The 19,701-nt window shown below is 41.9% G+C and overlaps 1 protein-coding gene and 1 long non-coding RNA gene across 26 annotated transcripts in view; one reads left to right on the top strand and one right to left on the bottom strand.

The window, feature by feature from the left end:
* WWOX (WW domain containing oxidoreductase) overlaps positions 1 to 19,701 on the top strand; it is a 952,589-nt gene that overhangs the window by 28,386 nt on the left and 904,502 nt on the right. For all 17 annotated transcript variants that reach the window (XR_004816180.2, XM_025426929.3, XM_025426925.3 and 14 more), the window contains one exon: positions 18,475 to 18,581. Coding sequence is in view for 16 of the 17 variants with exons in the window: in XM_025426929.3 (XP_025282714.1) it covers positions 18,475 to 18,581 (107 nt within the window). In the remaining variant the exon portion in view is untranslated. The remainder of the gene's footprint in view (positions 1 to 18,474; positions 18,582 to 19,701) is intronic.
* LOC112646698 (uncharacterized) overlaps positions 1 to 19,701 on the bottom strand; it is a 49,133-nt gene that overhangs the window by 26,395 nt on the left and 3,037 nt on the right. For 2 of the 9 annotated variants that reach the window (XR_003127801.3, XR_003127800.3), the window contains exon 2: positions 3,413 to 3,641. The exons of the other annotated variants lie outside the window; for them this stretch is intronic. This is a non-coding gene — a long non-coding RNA (uncharacterized LOC112646698). The remainder of the gene's footprint in view (positions 1 to 3,412; positions 3,642 to 19,701) is intronic. 9 annotated transcript variants of the gene reach the window in all.

The raw sequence follows: 19,701 nt of genomic DNA, 5'->3' as shown, positions 1-19,701 counted from the left end.
CACCCAACTGCCATAGACTGTAATCAAGCTTGCGAAAACCACGTGCTCCACGCTGCGGGAGAGCAAGAGTAAAGTGGTTAATGTACCACTCCACTGATGTGAAAGGGGAGCACATGTTGAAAACGGGTCTTCCGAACAGCAATCATCATTTGGCATCTCTATTACATACAGCTGCTCCGAGAAGTTTCTACCGTGCAACGTTTCTTGCAACCCTTAACATTTGCAAAAAGAAAGGCTCTGCTGTAGACAACCTGTTTATACCTGTGGTTGGATGAAACTTCCATGGTGTGTTGTAAAGAAAGGTACACAGTCCCAGTGATCAGACCACATCTAGAATATCGTGTTCACTTCTGGTCAGAGCACGGACAAACTAAGGGCTCACAAAGTCATCAAAGCATGTTGCAAGAGCACCTATTAGTTAATGGGTGGAGGGAAATGTCTATGTAAGTTAGTTCTTGCAATAGCTATCCAGGAGAGAGAGAGAAACCTGGCTTGATACTTCCAGGGACAGAACTGGAACCAATGGACAGTATTCTGCAAGGAAGCAGCATTCATTGGGGGCTTTTCCGTTGATTCATTTTATAAAAACTACTAAGTTTTCTGTATTGCAAATGTTTTAATAGTTCTTTTCTTTTCTTTCTTTTTTTTTTTTTTAAATTTTAGCTTGGGTTCCCCCAAAAAGCAGAACCTGAGACAGGGTTTATCTGTAGATGATTAGGGATGTGATTTTGGAGAGCATGATGAAGGATGAGAGGATTATACAAGGAAGAAGGGAGAGGCAGTGAAAGGGTGTGTTATAAGTTGAGCAATGCTCTCGGCAAAGCATTCAGTTCCATGGAACACTCAGAGGAGCCTTATAAAATGCATCTCGGAACTGTCTGCTTACAGAATGAAGGGGGAAAACATTTGTCCCATTGGCTCCCACCCCCATCAGACAAGGGTACCTCTGCAGGTATTAATACCTTAGCATTGCCGGTTGCACATGGATGAATCCCAAGTTGGTTTCTACCGGCACCCATACCACAGTGTCAGGGAAACCCAACACTGCAGCCCGGGTGGGTCTGTCCACCGCCTGATGTGAGCTGGTGGTTGTCACAGGGGCTGGAGTCATGTTGGACTGGGATACTTGGGAGTGTCAGGAAGGGTCCAGTACAGTCCCCCCTTGCACTATTACTGGATCTCTCCTGCTCTGATAAGCACTGCCCTACCACATGGTCCCCCCAAAGGCTAGCAGGCTCTCTGTTAGGGATATTGATCAGGCCCACATTGTGATGACTTCTCTGTTGTCTTAGTTTTCTAAGGCTGCCATAACAAAGTGCCACAAACTGGGTGGCTTCAGTAGCAGCCTGAGTTCCTTGTTTCCAGGTTCTGGAGGTTGGAAGTGTAAGGTCCAGGTGTGAGCAGGGCCTTGTTCCCCCTGAAACTTGTAGGGGAGGATCCTTCCTCGCCTCTTCTGGCTTCTAGCTGCCTGGGGGTGGTTCTTGGCCCTGGCAGCACAATTCCAGTGTCTTTTTCCTGCTCCCCTGGCATGTTCCTTGTATCCCTTCACATTTCCACTCTGTGCATGTCTGTTTCCCTGTCCAAGTTCCCCTTCTTACAGGGGCACCAGTCATATTGGACTAGCACCCACACTAATGATCAAATTTTGACTTGATTACCTTCTGGAAAGGCCCCTTTTCCAAATAAGGTCACATTCTGAGATTCTGGGGGTCAGGACTTCAATGTACATTTCTTGGAATGACACACAGTTCAACCCCTTAAGAACCGTGCTATAAAAGGCATCTAGTATTGATGCTGCCCAGTGCATAGCAGACCTTCAACAACAATTCCTTTAACAGTTACTTACCGAGTGCCTACTGTGTACCTATCTCTGTTCTAGGGTCTGGGGATACTGCTGTGAGCACAATATACAACCTGCTTCCGAGCCCCTGCCCCCATGGAGTTTGCTTTCTTATGGTGACTGATTTTCAGAAGTAGTTGCTCTTTTGTCTTGTTTTTATCACCCATTAGGAACTAACTGGGGGATGCTTGCTTTCCAGTGACAGAACAGGCTGCCTGGGGCAGATGAGTTTCGGCCACAAAGGTGTGTAAGCACCGGCCAGGCAGCTGCTTATTGAGGATGCTGCAGAGGCAATTTTAGGTCATAATAGTTAAGGTCCTTTCCTGATGCTAGGGGACAAGGGGATGATTGCACAGATGGACTTGTTCTGGGACTCTTTCTGTTTGGTCAAGTACATGATACTCTTTCTGTTTACCCTTCAGAGGAACAAACAAAATGTTTTCATAGCTTTCTTCTTAAAAAAAAAAAAAAAAAGTTAAATTCTAGGCCTCTGTACTCCTTTGAGAATGTCCTGGAACCTCTGGCCCCTTCCCACAGGGGAAAAATAAATATATTTGTAGCTGGGCACTTGTGTGCGATTTTGAGGGGGAAGAAATGAACACTGAATTAAGAAATCCTGATACTTTTAAGGAACTAGAATCATTAGTAGCAGTTAAATAGAAACTTGCTTTGGAGAGTCCTTTTACTCATTAAAAAAGTCATCGAATTGAATAGAACTAAAAATATGCCTAGAGATGTTTTTGTTCTTTTTATGGTAATGGTAACTTTTTTTCCTTTTCTTTCTTTTTTGTAATGGTTACTTTTCTGATAGAAATTTATCAGCGCGTAATTAACAAAGAATTATTGACTTCAGAATTATCCTGTGCTAAACAATGGAAATTTCCTAAGTAACTGTCAGGTAATGAAAAAAATTTCAGTTACTGACAGGCTGTCATAGTTGAATCTAAAACCTAGGGGCAAAATACATATATTCTATGTAGTTTCCATTTCTAGAGACTGGATTTCTAAATTCTTCCTTATAAAATTTTAAATTTCTTTTTTTTTTTTGAAAGATGGGACCCCCTAATTATTGATTTCTCTTTTAAAATAATCTCTTCATAGATTTGATTTTCACAATTATTAAAATTCCTCTTTTGTGGTCAATAGGTATAATTAAGGAAATCAGAAAGATTTGGCATTAGAATTAGCAGACTATCTAAGACCTGACATTTAGTGTCTTATTCATGGAAGTTACGTGGCAAACATTTATGGAATTACATTCAGGCGTTGCAATACTTCCAACAGCTTTTAAAAGTGTCACAGTTACTGCTTCTGTGGATATAGAAATTACTCAAATATTATGTGACGAAAAACTAATGTTAGTTTACTTAAAACAAAACTGTGTGGCAGTGTGTTATAGCCACAGGAGTTCCTCCGCCAAGTGTTAAGTAAATGCAATGAAAACATTTGTATAAACATTCTCATGCTGCAAAACAACTAGGAATGCCAGGTACCCCGTAGTAGCTGGATGTTGGAAGACACCTGGGTTGTCAGTCTCATGACTGTATTCATGGTGCCTTGGTGATTACTCACCTGGCACACTGGAAGAGCACAGTTTTTGCCTGTTTGTTCCATGTAGAACCTTGAAGTCACAATTTAAATGAATCCTTTGATATATACAATATTGTGCTACTTTCTCCAGAAAGACGGAATCAATACTGTTGACTATAATGGAGGTTTGCATTTTTCTAATTTCTTATTTAGGCTGATCTGAGCGAAGATGTTCAAATTTCCATTTATTTTAAACAAGATGGAGTTCTTGCTACGCAGAAGGAATATTTTTAGCTTAGTAATTTACTTAGAAACTGCCTTATTCAATATTTGATGTTAAATTTGAACTAAAACACATAGCATCATATGACATGGTTCTTACATTAACATTTTGTTGGATTGGAAACAGAATCAACACATTAGTCATCTTAATTCATTTAAGTTGGCTTTCCCCAGAATTCTGGAATCCAAAAACAACACATTTGTCAATTTTACACACAAAGGGAGCGGCAGGATGTAGTTTATAGTTAAATATCCAACACTGCAGTGAAAAGCCAATGCAGTTATAGTAAGTTGAATTTGAATGAAATTCAGAGTGAAGCAGTATAATAAGATTTCGATGCAAATTGAATACTTAAAAAATTTGTTTTATATTTGTCTTAATGAGATACTCTTTAACAGATACTTTCAGAGAATCTCATAAACTATCTAAAATTACATTTTCTGTGATTGTTATCCACATGGGTTCTAGAAAATTTATAGGTTGAAGTTGCCTTCATGTCCTTCCATTCTTTGTTCTCGTTTGGCTTAGATTTGAAAGTGCATTGTCTCTTCCAGGGGTCAGCAAACTATGTTGCATGGATCAAATCCAGCCCTCTTTGCCTATTTTTATAAATACAGTTTTATTGGAACACAGTGATGCCCACTCATATACATATTGTCTATGGTTGCTTTCATGTTATTTTAATATAGCAGAATTGAGTAGTGGTGACTTACGACTATATGGTTTGCAAAGTCTAAAACATTGGCTATTGTACCCTTCACAGAAAAAGTTTGCAAACCACAGGTTTATTCTATTAACACATATTTCTCATATAAGGATTCTTCTGACAAAATCTGAGAGTTGTTAAGCAAACAAAGCTCATCTCTCCTAAAACCTTTGTATGTGTTTTCTCATTTAATAAGGAGAGCATTATAAATAATTCTATTTCCTATCTTTGCCTTGGTTGCCAGGAAGCTCAGAGCTAACATTTGAATGTTCACTTAAGTAACCAGCTCACTCTACATTCCTGCTAGATCAGCTTTTTTTTTCTTTCTTTCTTAATATGGGCATAAACATTCACTTAAAAAAAATCAACCTTTTGAAGTGGAAGTTTCACATAACAAAGCTCATACATTTTAATTTACATGTGGCTTTTGACAAATGTGTACACTTTGGTAACCTACCACTAGTTAAGATATAGAACATTTACACCTCCACAGAAATGTTCCTTTTGCTTCTTTGCCCCAGGCAATTTGTTATTCCCCCCACCCCCATGCCCCTTGTTCCTGGCAACCACTGATTTTCATGTTAAGTTTCTCTGCTGTATGCGGGTGTTTATAATATACTGTTCTAAATGCTTTTTTTTTTTTTTTTAAAGAATTTGGGGTACCAGTGATTAATTGTTGAATAGGTACTACAGAGGCCAGGAATCATTTATCCTATTTAGTCTCCTGTACAGATTGCTAGGTTTTTATAGGGAAATTTGAGATATAAATCATATGGAGGGCACTTTAGCTAATGTTGTATTAATGATAGGCCTAATGTATTTAAGAGCTTGCAACTTGCCAAGAACTCTGCATAGCTATCTCATTTGATATTCCTGCAACCCTCAAGGAGTACTTCTTAATATTCCCCTTTTACAGATGAAGAAACTGAGGCTCATAGAAGTTAAGTATATTAGTTTCCTGGGGTTGCTATACCACAGACTAGGGCTTAAACCACAGAAATTTATTGCCTTACAGTTCTGGAGGTTAGGAGTCCAAATTCAAGGTGTCAGGAGAGTTTTCTCTTTCTGCGGGCTGTGAGTGAAGGGTCTGTTCCAGGGCTCTCCTGGCTTGTGTATTCTCCTCTTCATGCTCACATGATGTTCTCCCTGTATGCGTGCTGAGTCCAAAGTTTTAGGGCCCATCCCAATGATCTCACTTTAACTTGATTACCTCTGCAAAAACCCCATGTCCAAATAAGGTCACACTCTGAGATCCTGAGGCTTAGAACTTCAACATGTAAATTTTGAGGTGAGGGGGACAATATTCAACCCAGAATATTCAGCATCCTTCTCAAGGCTTAAATGGTTACAAGAAAGTGGCAGAGGCAGGATCCTAACTCCAGTCTGTCTAACCCCAAGGAATAACCAGAACAGGATGGTGATTGAAATTCTTGGTGAGGGGGGAATTAATGTTCAGAGGGAGCGTGGACTCACTTTGCCAGGGAGGAAGCTGCAGGGGGCTTTAGAGAAGGTATCAGGCCCTAGGATCCAGTCTTTTTTTTGATCCAATCTTAAGCCTTCCACTTAGCTGTTTGACCTTGGCTTTTCTGAGCCTCAATTTTCTTATCTGCACAGTAGGAATGGTAGCATCAGGCAGCGATATTGAGGGTTAAAGTAGTGTGTACCTGTGAAGCTCTAGACAGCATGTGTTGTTAGAGAAGGTGAGTTCTGGGCCTTCAAAAGACCAGAGTTTCTTAACCTTGAACAAGAATCTGAGTGTCCTGAAGGGCTCATTAGAACACAGATCACTGAGCCCAACACCTGCCCAGCTCTTTGCTTCAGCAGCTGTGGGGTGGGCCCGAGAGTGTGGATTTCTGAGTTCCCAGGTGATGGTGCTGCTGGTCAGGGTCCCCTTCTTTGAGGAGCAAGGATTTAGATATCTCTTTTGTTTGTAGATATGTTTTTCAATTTTCTCAAGGGAAACCCCAAAGAGAAGTTAGGTTTCTGATAGAAGTCTCATCTGTTCCACCCCACTTACTCGCCTCATTTAGGGATCTCATAAATTCTTTCATCTTATTCCCAGTGGTTGAGGTCAGAAGGCTTAGGATTTATTGCCTTTTCTCCTTTTAGAACAACCTGATCTAGTTATTAGTCCATCCTGGTTGCTGTAACAAAATATCACAGGCTAGGAATTAATTGACAGAAATGTATTTCTCCTGATTCTGGAGGCTGGAAGTCTGAGATCAAGGTGTTGGCAGGGTTGGTTTGTCCTGAGGGCTCTCTGCTTGCCTTACAGATGCCTCCTCCTTGCTCTGTCCTCACATGGTCTGTGTGCACACATCTCTGTAAGAGCCCTGGTCCTATTCGATTAGAGCCCCACCCTTCTGACCTCATTTAACCGCAACCACTTCCTTACTGACCCCTGTCTCCAATATGGTCACATCAGGCCTTAGGGCTCAAAATAGGAATTTTAAGTGGACACTGTTCAGTCCATAACAACTGACAAATCTCCTGATCTGTTTTTTCTCCAAGAAATTCTTTGATTTCATATTTCCTTTATCGGTCTCAAATCCCGGAAGAAACTCTAGTACACCTTGTCTTAATAGATCCCCTAAACTGTTATATGCTTGAGGGGCAGCTTGAATGTTTGAGCCAAATAAAAAGTCTAGTTGCACATGCTTCCTCCAGCTATCTATCCTAGGAAGGCAGATCTCCGTTGGAGTCTTTCATGGCTGCTGCCCAGTTGCATAGGCTCCCACTGCTGGGAACCCAGACCCCTCCGGGCACTCAATTTGCACAGAAGCTCTGTGCAAGCCAGAGTCCTCTGTTAGAGCCTGCATGTCTTAACTCAGAGCATTCTCTCTCCTTTTTTGAAATGAAGTTAAGCCTAATCCCTAATCTTGCATATTACCTATGTGGGGGCTCCTACTGGGACCCTCTTGGCCCAGAGGCAGCAGTGGCAAGAGGGGAGCCAAACACGCACTTAGAGCTGGCTGCATCTCCAGGAGTCAGGCAAAATCAGCCTGAGCTGGAAGGCGCCCTGCGCATCTCTGACATTCACGCCAAGCAGGTGCTTGATCACAGCTGATGGTTAGATTACACATTTACTGAGAGGTATAGATTTTAAAATTGGTGTGTTTTACCAATCCCTCATCATGATATTCCAAAACAGAGTGCTATCAAGCTAAAAACTAAAAAAAAACCCTTCCCCTCTCCCCCTTGTGAGACTGATTTTTTTTGAAGCAGATTTCAGTTTAAGAAGTGGCAGAGAAATGGAAAGTTTCTTTTACAAGTTGTGTGTCCCTTGGGGATCCAGGTACTGTAATCACCGAGTGTGTTATCGGAAAGGTAAGTGTGAAACTAGTAATGATTGCTTGTGCTTTGCCGTGTGCAGCCTGGCTTGTGCAAGAAGGTGAAGAGTTTTGTACTTCCTCTTCCGAAAGCCCAATGTTGCCCCTGCCTTCCATGCAGGACGGCTGTGGACTGTTTGACTATTGCAGGAGGACTCACTAGAAGCAACTAGTTTAAAGAAAAATGTTTTTTTTTTCTCAAGTTGAAATGAAATAGTATCAGCATGTGTGTTTTCAAAAAGCAAAGAAACAGCACATACACTCACAGCCAAGCCCCTGTTAGATTGTGTAAAAAATAGAAAAGCACTTATATTAATAGTTAGGGATGGGCTGGGTAACATAGATCACCTGAGGTGCTTTTTCCTTAATGACTACAAGGTAAGGGTTATCCTGTCATTAGGTGTGTTTTTGCATTAAATTCAGCTTACTCTAAGGTGCTGTACACTGTGTCTCCTTATTTTTCCTTTTGAGCAAATTTTAATAATTGCTCCCTAACCCATCACAGTAAACGTCCAGCTCCTGGTTTTGTTTCCGCATGAGAAGGAATTGGAGGTGTCTGACTCTAGGGCAGGCTGCGGTGGACCCAAAGAGCAGAGTTAGCAGGCTTGTCTCCCACTGCAGCTAGCTTTGACAATGGAGCCTCAGTCATACTTCCGAGAAGTTGCATCTTAAAAAGTTATAGGCAGTGGAGAATGAAAGTCAATTTGGACACTTCTAAAGTGAGCCTCAAAAAAGTGCTGAATTTTCCCAGCGTGGTGTTCCGAGCACCTCCACATGACTTTGGGAGCATAAAGACTTTAATCTTTTCAAAGAGGCAAAGTAATATGCCAGTCTTTAGAAGGTGAGTGCCAAGGTCAATCTGAAATTAAAAAAAATAAAAAAAAAGAGTGGGGGCTTGAATTTGGAAGCTGGTTATATGGCTCACACTGAAGATGCAGGCCGGAGCAGGCTTTTCATTCTGGAAGTTCTCAATGGAATGGGGAAGGTTTTTTTTTTTTTTTTTTTTCTTGTTTTCCTTTCTTTCTTTTTTCTTTTTTTTCAAACAATTCCTTCCTCACCACTTCTTAATTGACAGGAGTGGAAAATGCCTTGGGAGATAGGCTGGTCCTGGCCCCATTGGTTGCTGAGAAAGTAAAAGAAAGGGGTCTTTTTCTGGACAAGTGCGGTGCAAGACCCCAGCGGCCTCCCTTGTTTGCTCTGCATCATAAAGAAGCCTGTCTTGAGCAGACTGCACAGTGACGGAGGAAAGGAAATCCTGGCCCAGCTGTGAAAACAATGAGCTGCTCAGTAACATAATACGGTGTGCTTGCAGATTCAGGGTTGGGTTCTCTCCTCTTGAAGTGGCTATAAATTAATCCATCAAAGTGAAAAAAGGCCAAACTTCAGGGTAGACCTTTCCACTTGCAAACAGCAGAGACACTTTGGTTCTGTTAGCAATACTGCTGTGCGTGTGGAATTAAAGAGGTACACCATGGGAGTGAGTGTGTGTGTGTGTGTGTGTGATTTGTTATAAACAAAAAGTATTGCCCTCCAAAGAGCATGCACGTGGGCCGGAAAGCACATGTCCTGGGTTTGAGATTCTAGAGCTGTCATGTTCTTTCCTATATTAGTGCCAGCAAGTGAAAGAAGCTATATCTCCTCGAGAACCTTGGAAAAGACATAGTGGTTAATATGTCCCTTAAGCTGGACTTTTTTTTTTCTTTTACTGGAAAGCCTTTGTTTTTTTTGTTTCTTCTATTTCATCCTATTTTATTTGTCTTCCTAGGTATCTGACCTGTGTTTATAAATGTACCAGTATGCTTTGTTAAAAAAAAATCCAGTGTGGCATCACCTTCTTCTTGAATCAGTGGGGACATCTTTGTCTTTGGCCTTCATAAAGACCGTTCTCTAAACTTTGGCACTGCAGCCTTTCAGAAACGAAAGAAAAACCTCGAGCGTACCTTGTAATGGCTAAGGTGTTAAGACCGTCCCTTGTAAAAAGGCTTACTGGTTGAAAGCGTAGAGGCAGGGTTCAATTAAGTCCGTACTTGTATGTTGTTGACCTTGGAGAATGTGAAGAGAAACGTTATTTCTGCGGATTAGTTATCCCGCCCAGTAGGCCTTCCACAGAGAAGTATTTGTGAAAGCAAAGGATGGTGTTAATTCTGAGCCCTGTGATGAAATATTAAATAAGAGAGAAGGTAATTTGATAATGCATCACAGTTTGGGGACAGATTCCATTAAGTAAGTACGTTTATGTAATCAAGTAGCTGAAGAGGCCTCAGTCCTTTGCCTTGACAAGATGACAGAAAAGAAATGGGCGTTGTTGGTAGGCTGTCGGCACTGAAGCCCGTGGCGTGGGGACCATCTCTTTTTCAGAAGGATGACAGCTCAATAAGGTTTGGCTTAAGTCATACACAGACCAAAAAATGTTAACACATATCATAAGAGACGGTATATATCAGAACAAGGTATAGCCAGCAGACACTTGGGCAGGTGAGTGATGTTCCCAGTTGGGTTTTTCCTGCCTTCAAGGGGCTCCTGCAAGTTTGTGCCTTTGAACTCACCTGCCCTGGACTCAGCCCACCACATCTCCCGTTTTGCCCTTTGATCTTATGAGTGCCAGAACCTCTCGGCCTGTTGGTTTCTTCGTGATGCAATGGTGACAGTGACACGTCGCAGCAGTGCTGTGAAGAGCATCTCAGAATTATATAATGTATTTCCTGGAGCCCCTGGCATGGCGCCCGGTACGTAGTGGTGCTCCCACGTCCTCCTCCCCTTCTTTCTTGAAAGCTCAGAAAATACGGTAGGCATATTCTCTTTCCTTTCTCACTTGCCTTGATCTTTCTGTGTTAAAATTTGTAAAGGCCTATAAATGATCAGTTTGATACGTTGTCATTTACATGTAGTGTCTTACAGGTGTAATACATGCTTGTGTTAAAAATAGAAATAGCATCCATGTGGGCAAATACAAATGAGTCTCTCAGCTCCTGACCCATAGCTCATGTGCCCAGGAGGTCAGTGTTAGTGCATAGATGGACACACATGCATGCCGTTCTGCACTTTGATTTTTTTTTTTTGTCTTCATAGTATAACAGGAGATGTTTTCTTGTCTCTCCATCTCATTTCACCTGGTTCTCTTTGACTACAGCACAGTACTTTGTTCTGTGCATGCCATGTGATTTATTTAACATGATTGATGGGACATTGAGATGGGTTCCTATTTGGCTGTTGGAAGCAATGCTTGTCAAACATCCCTCTTGAATGTCTACTCATGTGGGCAAGTGTATTTGTAGGACACATTTCTGGATATGGAGTAACTGGGTGAAAGGGCATGTCCATGTACACTTTGATCGAGATAGCCCAATTGCCCCAAACATGTTGAGTTGTTTTGCATCCCACTCCCCTGCTCCCCGCACCATTCATATACCTGGTTGCCTGGTTCCCCCCATACCCTGACCTGCATGGATCCTGTTCAGTTTAATTGCCCTTACAAAGTCTATCTTCACTAGGGCTGCCTAGGACCATGTTCGTTGTAATATCTTTGGACACTTTTCTCCCTGTGTGGGAATTGGATGATTGTCACTGGCAGGTCAGATGAGACGTCATTTAGGCCAGCCCAGTGGCAGCACAAGTAGGCTGCCTGGGGTCAGTCTTGCCTCTCGTCAATCCCCGTCAGTCACTTGGAACTTATTCTATAGTTTTAGAAAAGTTCTGGGCTCAGCGTTATACTGCCCTGAACACTTAAATGCAGCCTGGAGATATATCAAAAAGATACCCCATGTGAACCGGCCATTTCCTGCTTCCGTATCCCCATCTCTCGAATTGGTGTCTTTCCGTGGTAAATATTTATATTCGAGGCCTATTTATGTTACGAAGGGTATTTAGGAACCCCTGTGTGGGACTTGTTGCCAGCTGTGTATAACACACATTTAAAAGCAGGACTAGTTATGACTTATATTCCTCTGGAGAGGCCTGCATAGTCTTGTAATTTATTGAGAGCTGGCAATTGCAGTTAAGGTAGAGAGAGTTATGATTTCTGACTTTGGAACTCAGAACTTTGCAATTAAAATGGTGTGTGAAGGGTAACATGATTTTAAGCAGTTCAGGTAGCCATAGAAACAGGGGTGTGGGTCATTTGGTCCCTGTACCTGTGGCTTCAGCCTTGCAGCAGTGGTCAGTGCGTCTCCTAGAACTTCATCTGAGATCCCCTCAGAGGGTTTGATTTCAGAGTCAGGGTCACCGTAACTTGATCACCATTACTTCATTTACATGAATCAGATGGGGTTGGGAAGTATGGTCCTTGTGCTTACAGGGACGACATGGAGGTGCTGAAAGCAGTGGTTTGGTAATGTGCAAACTACTGTGTTTGAATTTGAATTTTCCTCAAATGTAATTCAGGATGAAAGACAGTAGGCTTCTCCTCTTGTTGTGCACCTGGGCAAGGGGAGTTGGCTGGTGCTGGGATATTCTGCAACTTGTTGATTTGTTCAAGATTGCTTCAGTGGCGTGTTGGGGGGTGGAGATCACCATCTTTCTGGCCTTTTAATTGTGTGCAGTTACAAGTAACATTTGTCTCCAGTGTTTCTCAATTATAAATTAATAATAACAACCCATTAGAAATTACGGGTATTGTAAGCCCCAGCTCCTTTGGGCATCTTAATAAAAATGATAATTAAAACCATAATTTACAGTAAATGGGGACACTGCCCAAGTAAATCCACAATATGGAGAAAATTAAAAAACTTAAACCAGAAGGAGCCTTCCTAGCACCAGGGAAAGAACTGGCCTTGTTCCTAGCTCCTACTTGACTGGGAGCTTTGTGGGGACTGGGGTTCCCATCTGATGTCCGTTGTGCCTGAGGAATCTGTGATTCTGTGCCTCACCACCTGTATGTCCTGCCAGTGAGTCTCACTGGGAGTGGTCACCTGCTCCGTCTGCCCCCTCCACCACCACACACAATCCCGGTCCTCCTCTATAGTCACTGCCTGGGTTAGTCACCCAGTGGCCAGTCTCTCGCATGGCCCAGCTGGCATCTTTGGAGACTTGGGGTGCCCCCTCAGACTTGGATTCAGGCTGTCTTCAGGCTTTGGAGATGTTTGCTTCCCAAATCATTTTCTCATTTTTCTCTTAGCTCTTCAGCCTCAGAGGGTACCTCATGCCCTCCTGGCTGGTCACAGGGCTTTAGTGTCTCAAGCTCACCCACCTTCTGCATGACCACCTGAGATATCTTAAATGGATAGAATCATAATTAAAATACTGATGCTAATTGTTATTGCTCATAGGGCCATTCCCTGCCCCTCACCAGGGTCCCCTACTTTCTGCTTGCTGGACAGGCTTTCATCTCCCATCTAGTTCCCTATTCTTCCTTCACATGAGGCCCTCACCAGTCCATGATCTTGTCTTGCCATGCACCCGTCCTTTCTTTTTTACGTCCTCTGGTTCCAGCATAGTTCTCACCCAGAGTTTCTGCTACCTCTCAGTGGCATTTGGGGAATGCCAAGAAGGTGGGTCATGAACCTTGTACCACATATTCAATTCCTGCAGGTTCCTGAGTTGTCACCATGCATTTCCTGTGCAAGGCGGAGTCCTGCTGCCAGGTCTTCCAGAGGGTGGCTGGTGTCCTGATCTTCTCATGCTTGACAGAGTGGGACTCGACAGGGTTCAAGTCAAATCTTGAGTAGTCAGCATGAAACATTCTTTGAGGTGTGACCATTTGGGTGTGAAAACTAATTGAGGCAGTTTTGTGGCAAGGTTTGGGCATTGTCTCTAGCATGGATTTTTTTTTTTTTTTGGTATTTTTTTTTTTTTTATTGGTGTTCGATTTGCCAACATAATAGCATATGACACCCAGTGCTCAGCGGAGAAGGACACACTATATGAATTTTTTTTTTTTAAGATTTTATTCATTTGAGAGAGAATGAGCATGGGCTGGGGGAGGGGCATAGGGAGAGGAAAAGGGAGAAGCAGACTCCCCGCTGAGCAGGGAGCACAACATGGGGCTGCATCCTAGGACCCCAGGATCATGACCTGGGCCAAAGGCAGATGCTTGACCCACTGAGCCACTCAGGTACCCCTCTAGCATGAATCTTACTTGTATAATGTGCGTCTGAGCATCAGATGCCTGTAGTGGTCTGGCAGGTGAAGTCAGTGGTGTGGGTGGTGACCATGGCCAACAGGAGGGTACAGACCCCATCTCAAGCTTGTGATGGGCAGGGGGATGGGGGCCCAGTGTGGTCCAGTCGTAGGCTTTTTCAGAGATGTTGGACATTGGCCCTCAGATGCATAATCTTCTGGGTTTTTTAATGCTGGTAACTAATTCACATTAGTAAAGAAGGGAGGAAGAGAGGGTGGGAAGTAGAAGAGGGAAGGAAGAAGGAAAGGAAAGGAGAGGAGGAGCGAGGGAAACAATGTTGGAGCTAAACAAAACAGGCCATGGGTTTGACTTGTCCTGTGATCACCAGTTTGTAACCCCCATTCTAGAGAATGAAAACGAGTGTGAGAAAAGTGGATATTTAATAATTTTTTTGGGGGGGATATGTTTTCCCTTTTATGGAACCTTAATGTTTGTATGCAAAGCTTGAAACCCTATACAGCAAGATATTAAACCTTCATGGCCACTTAATCTTCCTGATTGGATGAGATGTAACAAGTGCTAGAAAGCGGATGCTGCCTGTTGTTTTAAAATGTCGTCTTTTATTTTCTTTATATTATTTGCTTTAAATATTCTTCTGAACACACTTGCCACCTCCATGCAGTTAAGCCGGTTCAATTTAAACATTGTCATAAAGTTAATTTTTTATAAGATGAATCAGGTTATTAAATTTAGTAAACCATTGCCTTCATTATTTTGCACAAACTTTGGCACTGTGCAAAATTGGCTCAGCGCTACTACTTTTAGCTAATTAAACTGGTCATCAGATGCAGTATTAGGAGCGCGAGGGATGCTATTCTCATGAGCTTTTCCCAGACTTTAGCAGTAGGTAGCATTATTAAACTTTTCTTTCTCTTTCTTTCTTCCTCTCTTTCTCTCTCTCTTTTTTCATAGAACTCTACACTCTAGAGATATGGTTTATTATAGGAGTGTTATTGTCCTTTCTTGTTAAACCTTCATCTTTTGAAATATCCATGCTTTTGTTTCGGCTCCAAGGGCACTTGTAAAGGATAAGAAAATGGAGCTGTCTCTTGCAGCTTTTAAAAGGAGACCAGCAATGTGTAACGCATTGCTCAGATAAGGAGCCAGAGGGTAATTTTACACGACTCCGGTAAATGGCTGGACGGTAACCACAGGCAGGTATTCTGTGAAATAGAGAGGGTGCAGACTTGTGGCTGCAACCTGTTGCTGTCATCACATCAGGTGTGTGCCTTTTCGTAATAAAAAGTCCTTTGCCGTAGGTCATTTTGTCAACTGAGATAGCGTGACTTAAACAGGTTTGTTTGGGAAAATAAATTTTGATAGGAAATGGGCGTGCTCTTTCCCCATAGATTTCTAGGTAGTGTCATTTAAAATCACAGTGAACCCTGTTTTTGCAGGATTTTAAAATTTATTCATTGTAAAAAAAATGAAGTCAGAGGACCATCAATATTGTTTGAAACAACTTGTATTGTTTGTAATAGTCGAGAATTGTAGCCTGTTAGCAACCTGTAAGAACCATTTGTTCCTTTGGCAGATATGTCTTGCATCCTCCTGGGTGTGAGTCCCATGGGATACAGGGATCAAAAAGGGACAGATTCTAAGGAGTTTATAGTTAAACAGGTAAATCCAATAAATAGAGCCCTGGGGTTGACCTGACCCTGGGTCATTTTGATGTCCTCTCAGTCCCTCAAAAAGACTGACGAATGACCAAGCTTTGTGTCCACCATCTTTCCCGACTTTATTATTTTTTTTCTTTTTATACTCTCTGATGAAAATGTGATGAAAAATATTCCTGATAATTGCTCCAACCTGGACATTTCACAGGGATTCAGAGTCCATGATTTCAACAAGATCTTCTGGGTGTGTAAAGTCCTAGGAGTGCAGGTGAAGTCATTTTTGGCCACTTCCTGTTCCCTCCATATGGCTGTCAGCATTTCATTAGTCTGATGGATGTAGCATATCAGTCAGCAAGATTTCGTCCTATGCATGCCCCTATCCAGTTTTGGAACAGCTGGGCTACAAAACCTGGTGTTTTACTTCTTTCTCTTTCTTCCAATGATGTAGGTGCCTTTTGCCACTAGTGGTAAGTGGTAAAATTGGCATCATGGATCAAAATTAGTAAATTTCAGATTATTGTCTTCTTATCTCAATGGCTCTAAGTTATGGCTTCAACGAACAGCTTTCACTAGATACACCAAGGAGGTTGCAAACAGATGTATATGTTAAATATTTCAGATTTGAAATCCTTTGGGCACCATGTTAGCATCAAATTCAGGTATAGGATATTGTCCTTAGATAATGATAAGTGAATATCTTGGGATGTAAAACTTGGCATAGCCTGAAAAATAACTCAAGTTATCCCAACAGTGGAGTTCACGTGTGTTCTGGAGACAGTAGTCACACAAATGGAAAAGTGGGTCTTGTAGCTAATTTCGCTTAAGTTCTGGTTGATGTTAAAGCCACTTAGCTCTTGGGTTGCTGCTGGGAGCAGGTTGAGGAGAAAATGTTAATTTTTTGGTCATAATGACTGGGCTGTATTTGATAAGTCATACAAATCAGAGAGGAGACCCAGGCTTTATACCAAAGATTTTGGAAAGAATGGGATTTAACACTTGTTTTCTACCTACAATTGTTATGTTAGGCTCTTAGTGTAAGTTTACTATCTTACTCCTCATTTTAAGAAATGATCTCTCAGTTTCTGATGGGTTAAAGGCATAGCCCAGAGCTTATAAATAGCCAGAGCAGGGGTCAACATCAGTGTGTTAACTCCTGAGTCTGAGTTTTCCACTATGCAGTGCTGGCTTCCCCTGAAAGCTAGTTTATATAAATAGACTGGCCTCCATGAAGATTAGATATATAGAAGATATGAATGAATGAATTTTGCTGGACTCTTTCACATCGCAACCTCAATATGAGAATGGAACTCTGATTTTTCATATATATTAACAGTGTCTAGGAAACAATAGTCTGTGGTCATTTGACATGGCTTTGGCTGAATTACAATGTTGCTCCCTCTAGTAGAATTGATTCCTTTGTCATTGTGCTGTACTCAGTGTGGTCTTTCCACACAGCTTATAAGACATACTGTTTTATGGTTAGAGCAGTGGTGTAGGGATCAGGCTCTGGAATTAGACTTTATAAGAGTTCTAGTTGTTCTACGTCTTTGCCAACATATACTTAAATTTTTTTTTTTTTAAATTTTAGCCATCATAGTGTTAGGTATGTAATAGTATTTCATTATTATTCACACTTCCTTAATGACCTTAGAGTTTGAGGCTTATAAAATAGTTGAGTTTTGGGGGGCGCCTGGGTGGCTCAGTTAGTTGGGAGTCTGCCTTTAGCTCAGGTCATCATTCCAGGGTCCTGGGATTGAGCCCTGTGTTGAGCTCTCTGCTCAGTGGGGAGTCTGCTTCTCCCTCTCCCTTAGCCCCTCCCCCCCTTGTGCTCGCTTGCTCGTTCTCTCTCAAATAAGTAAATAAAATCTAAAAACCAAAATAGTGGAGTTTTTCTTCTTTTTCAATTATGTGGAATAATTTTTGGAAGATAAGTGTTTTAATTTTCTTACATGTTTGGTAGCTTGTCTATTGAAAACATGGATCCAGAGTTCTCATTTTGAGGCTTTTCTTTATATAGATTTTTTCCTAGGTTATGTGTTACTGTTATCATTTAGATTTTTCCATAAACTTGCCTTTTATGTTACTCTTTGTTACTTTCTCCACCTCCAGATTTCTAGGGTCATTTTCCTCCTGCTTGAAGAGTGTCCTGAATGTCTCCTCTAGTATATGGATATGGCCATAGCTGGTGACATAGCCTCTCAGCTTTTAGTTTGCTTTGTGTTTAAAAAAAATGTTTACCTTCACTTTTGAAGAATACTTTTCACTGGGCATACTTTTCACTGGAGCACCAAAGCTGGCTCACCTTTTTTAGCTTTTCCGCTTTTCCAGGTCCCGGATCCTCACTCATGGTGTCCCTCTGATTGATGCTTTCAAGGATGTGTGCATGCACATGTGTGCGTGTGTACGTGCATGTGTGTGTGTATGTGTGTTGTTTTGTCCAGCTCTTCTAACTGTTCTCCATTGGGAGAACCCCAGGCTGCCATTGTTGCATGCATATAGCACGACACAGAGTATCCCATCCAGAACATATAATAAAAATGTTGTATGTTTGTTTTCTTTTTCAGGTCTGTTTTTTCTTATTAGACTGTGAACTCCTTGAGGGCAGTGACCACGTCTGAGTCTTTATATATCCTTACTCTTTATATTTAGTGCAGGATCTGCTCATATTAAGTGGTTGTTATATGGTGCGCTGTGCTGTAGTTCTCCTGTGGTTTATCCTACACCTTGGGAATAGCTGTATTCCTGGGATCGGTTTTCTCAACCTCAGCAGTGTTGACACTTTAGGCCAGATGGTTCTTTGTGGTGGGGGCTGTCTTGTGCTTTGTAGTATATTTTGTAGCATCCCTGGACTTTACCCATGAGATGCCAATAGCACCCTGTCCTCAATTGTGACCACTGAAAATGTCTCTGGATATTTGCAACTGTCTACCAGGGGACAGATTGCCGCTGGCTGAGAGCTACTATGGTAATGTGCACGGTGCTCAATAAAGGACATTCAGCTGAGTCAATGTTTTGCATTTGTGTTTTCTAATGTTGACTTTCCTTTAAACCATAGGGTTTGAAACTGCCAAGTCTTTTGCCCTCCATGGTGCACATGTGATCCTCGCCTGTAGGAATATGACAAGGGCCAATGAAGCTGTGTCACAGATTTTAGGAGAATGGGTAAGCAAGTCCTTGACCCCCCCCTTTTTTTTTAATTGTCAAATACACACGCTGGGATAAACACATGGAGGTTTTAGTACAGTGCATAAAGTTTATTGCTCTTGGAATAATGTTTTCTTTATTTTTAAAGTCATATTCACTTTGTTTATTTTATGAATGAAAGGACAAGCAAGACTGTTATTATCCACACGTTTGTTTATGGTTCATTGTCAATGTCATCTGCTTTATTATTCAGAGGTTTGAGAATGTTTACTCATTCGGCTCATTTATTAAGAAAAATAAAATGTGGTTAATGCCCGCATATGCAGCTAAGACTTTGTTATGCTTATGGTTTTTAAGGTTAGGAGAGGGTGCGCTTTAACCCTGTGTCTGTTTTTTACTTTTCACTTTTCTCTCTCTGTGTGGATTTTCATATTGAGACGTCTGTGCATAAACATTTATTGAGGGTTCGCAGTCCTCATGAGGCTAAGGATATAGCATATTAGTCAGAACAAAACCCCTGCCCTCCCTTGGGCTTACTTTCTAGGTAAGGAGAAACAGACCATAAGGGATAATTCAGTTTAATATTCAGCATACTGCCAGGTTGTTTTAAACACATGAAACACAGGAAAGCAGAGCGAGGGATGAAGAGTTAGAGCGTGGGCCATTTTGGTTTGGATCCTTAGCAGAGAAGCCTCTGACGTGGTGACATTTGACATGAGACTTGAATTAAGTAAAGGAGGGACATGTGTTGTAAGCGGTGGGAACAGCATGTGCCAAGGCTCAGAAGGAGGAGTGTGCTTGGAGGATTCAGGCTTGGCAGGGAGGCTAGTGTGGCTGGAGCCAGGTGGCAGGGGAGGAGGTGACAGAGGTGCTGTGGGGTGTCACTAGGGCCTTAGAGCCAGTAAGAAAAAAGACAGCGGAGAGTTTGAGTCAGAGTAGCACAGGGTGATCACTTTTGTAGCATGATCACTGGGCTTTAGTGTGAAGCATAGACTGTGTTCATTTATTCATTTGTCATTTATTCAGGTTTAGGATGTGTACCCTGTCCTGGGTTCTGGGGGCTACTACACTGTCTCTGTACAGCTTTCAGCCCAGAGTGGAAATCAGATTTAACCAAAGACACATAAACATCAATGCA

This window comes from Canis lupus, chromosome 5, assembly GCF_003254725.2.
Source record: "Canis lupus dingo isolate Sandy chromosome 5, ASM325472v2, whole genome shotgun sequence".
Taxonomy (NCBI): domain Eukaryota; kingdom Metazoa; phylum Chordata; class Mammalia; order Carnivora; family Canidae; genus Canis; species Canis lupus.
The sequence above is the reverse complement of the archived record's forward strand: the minus strand, read 5'-3'. Positions and strand labels throughout refer to the sequence as shown.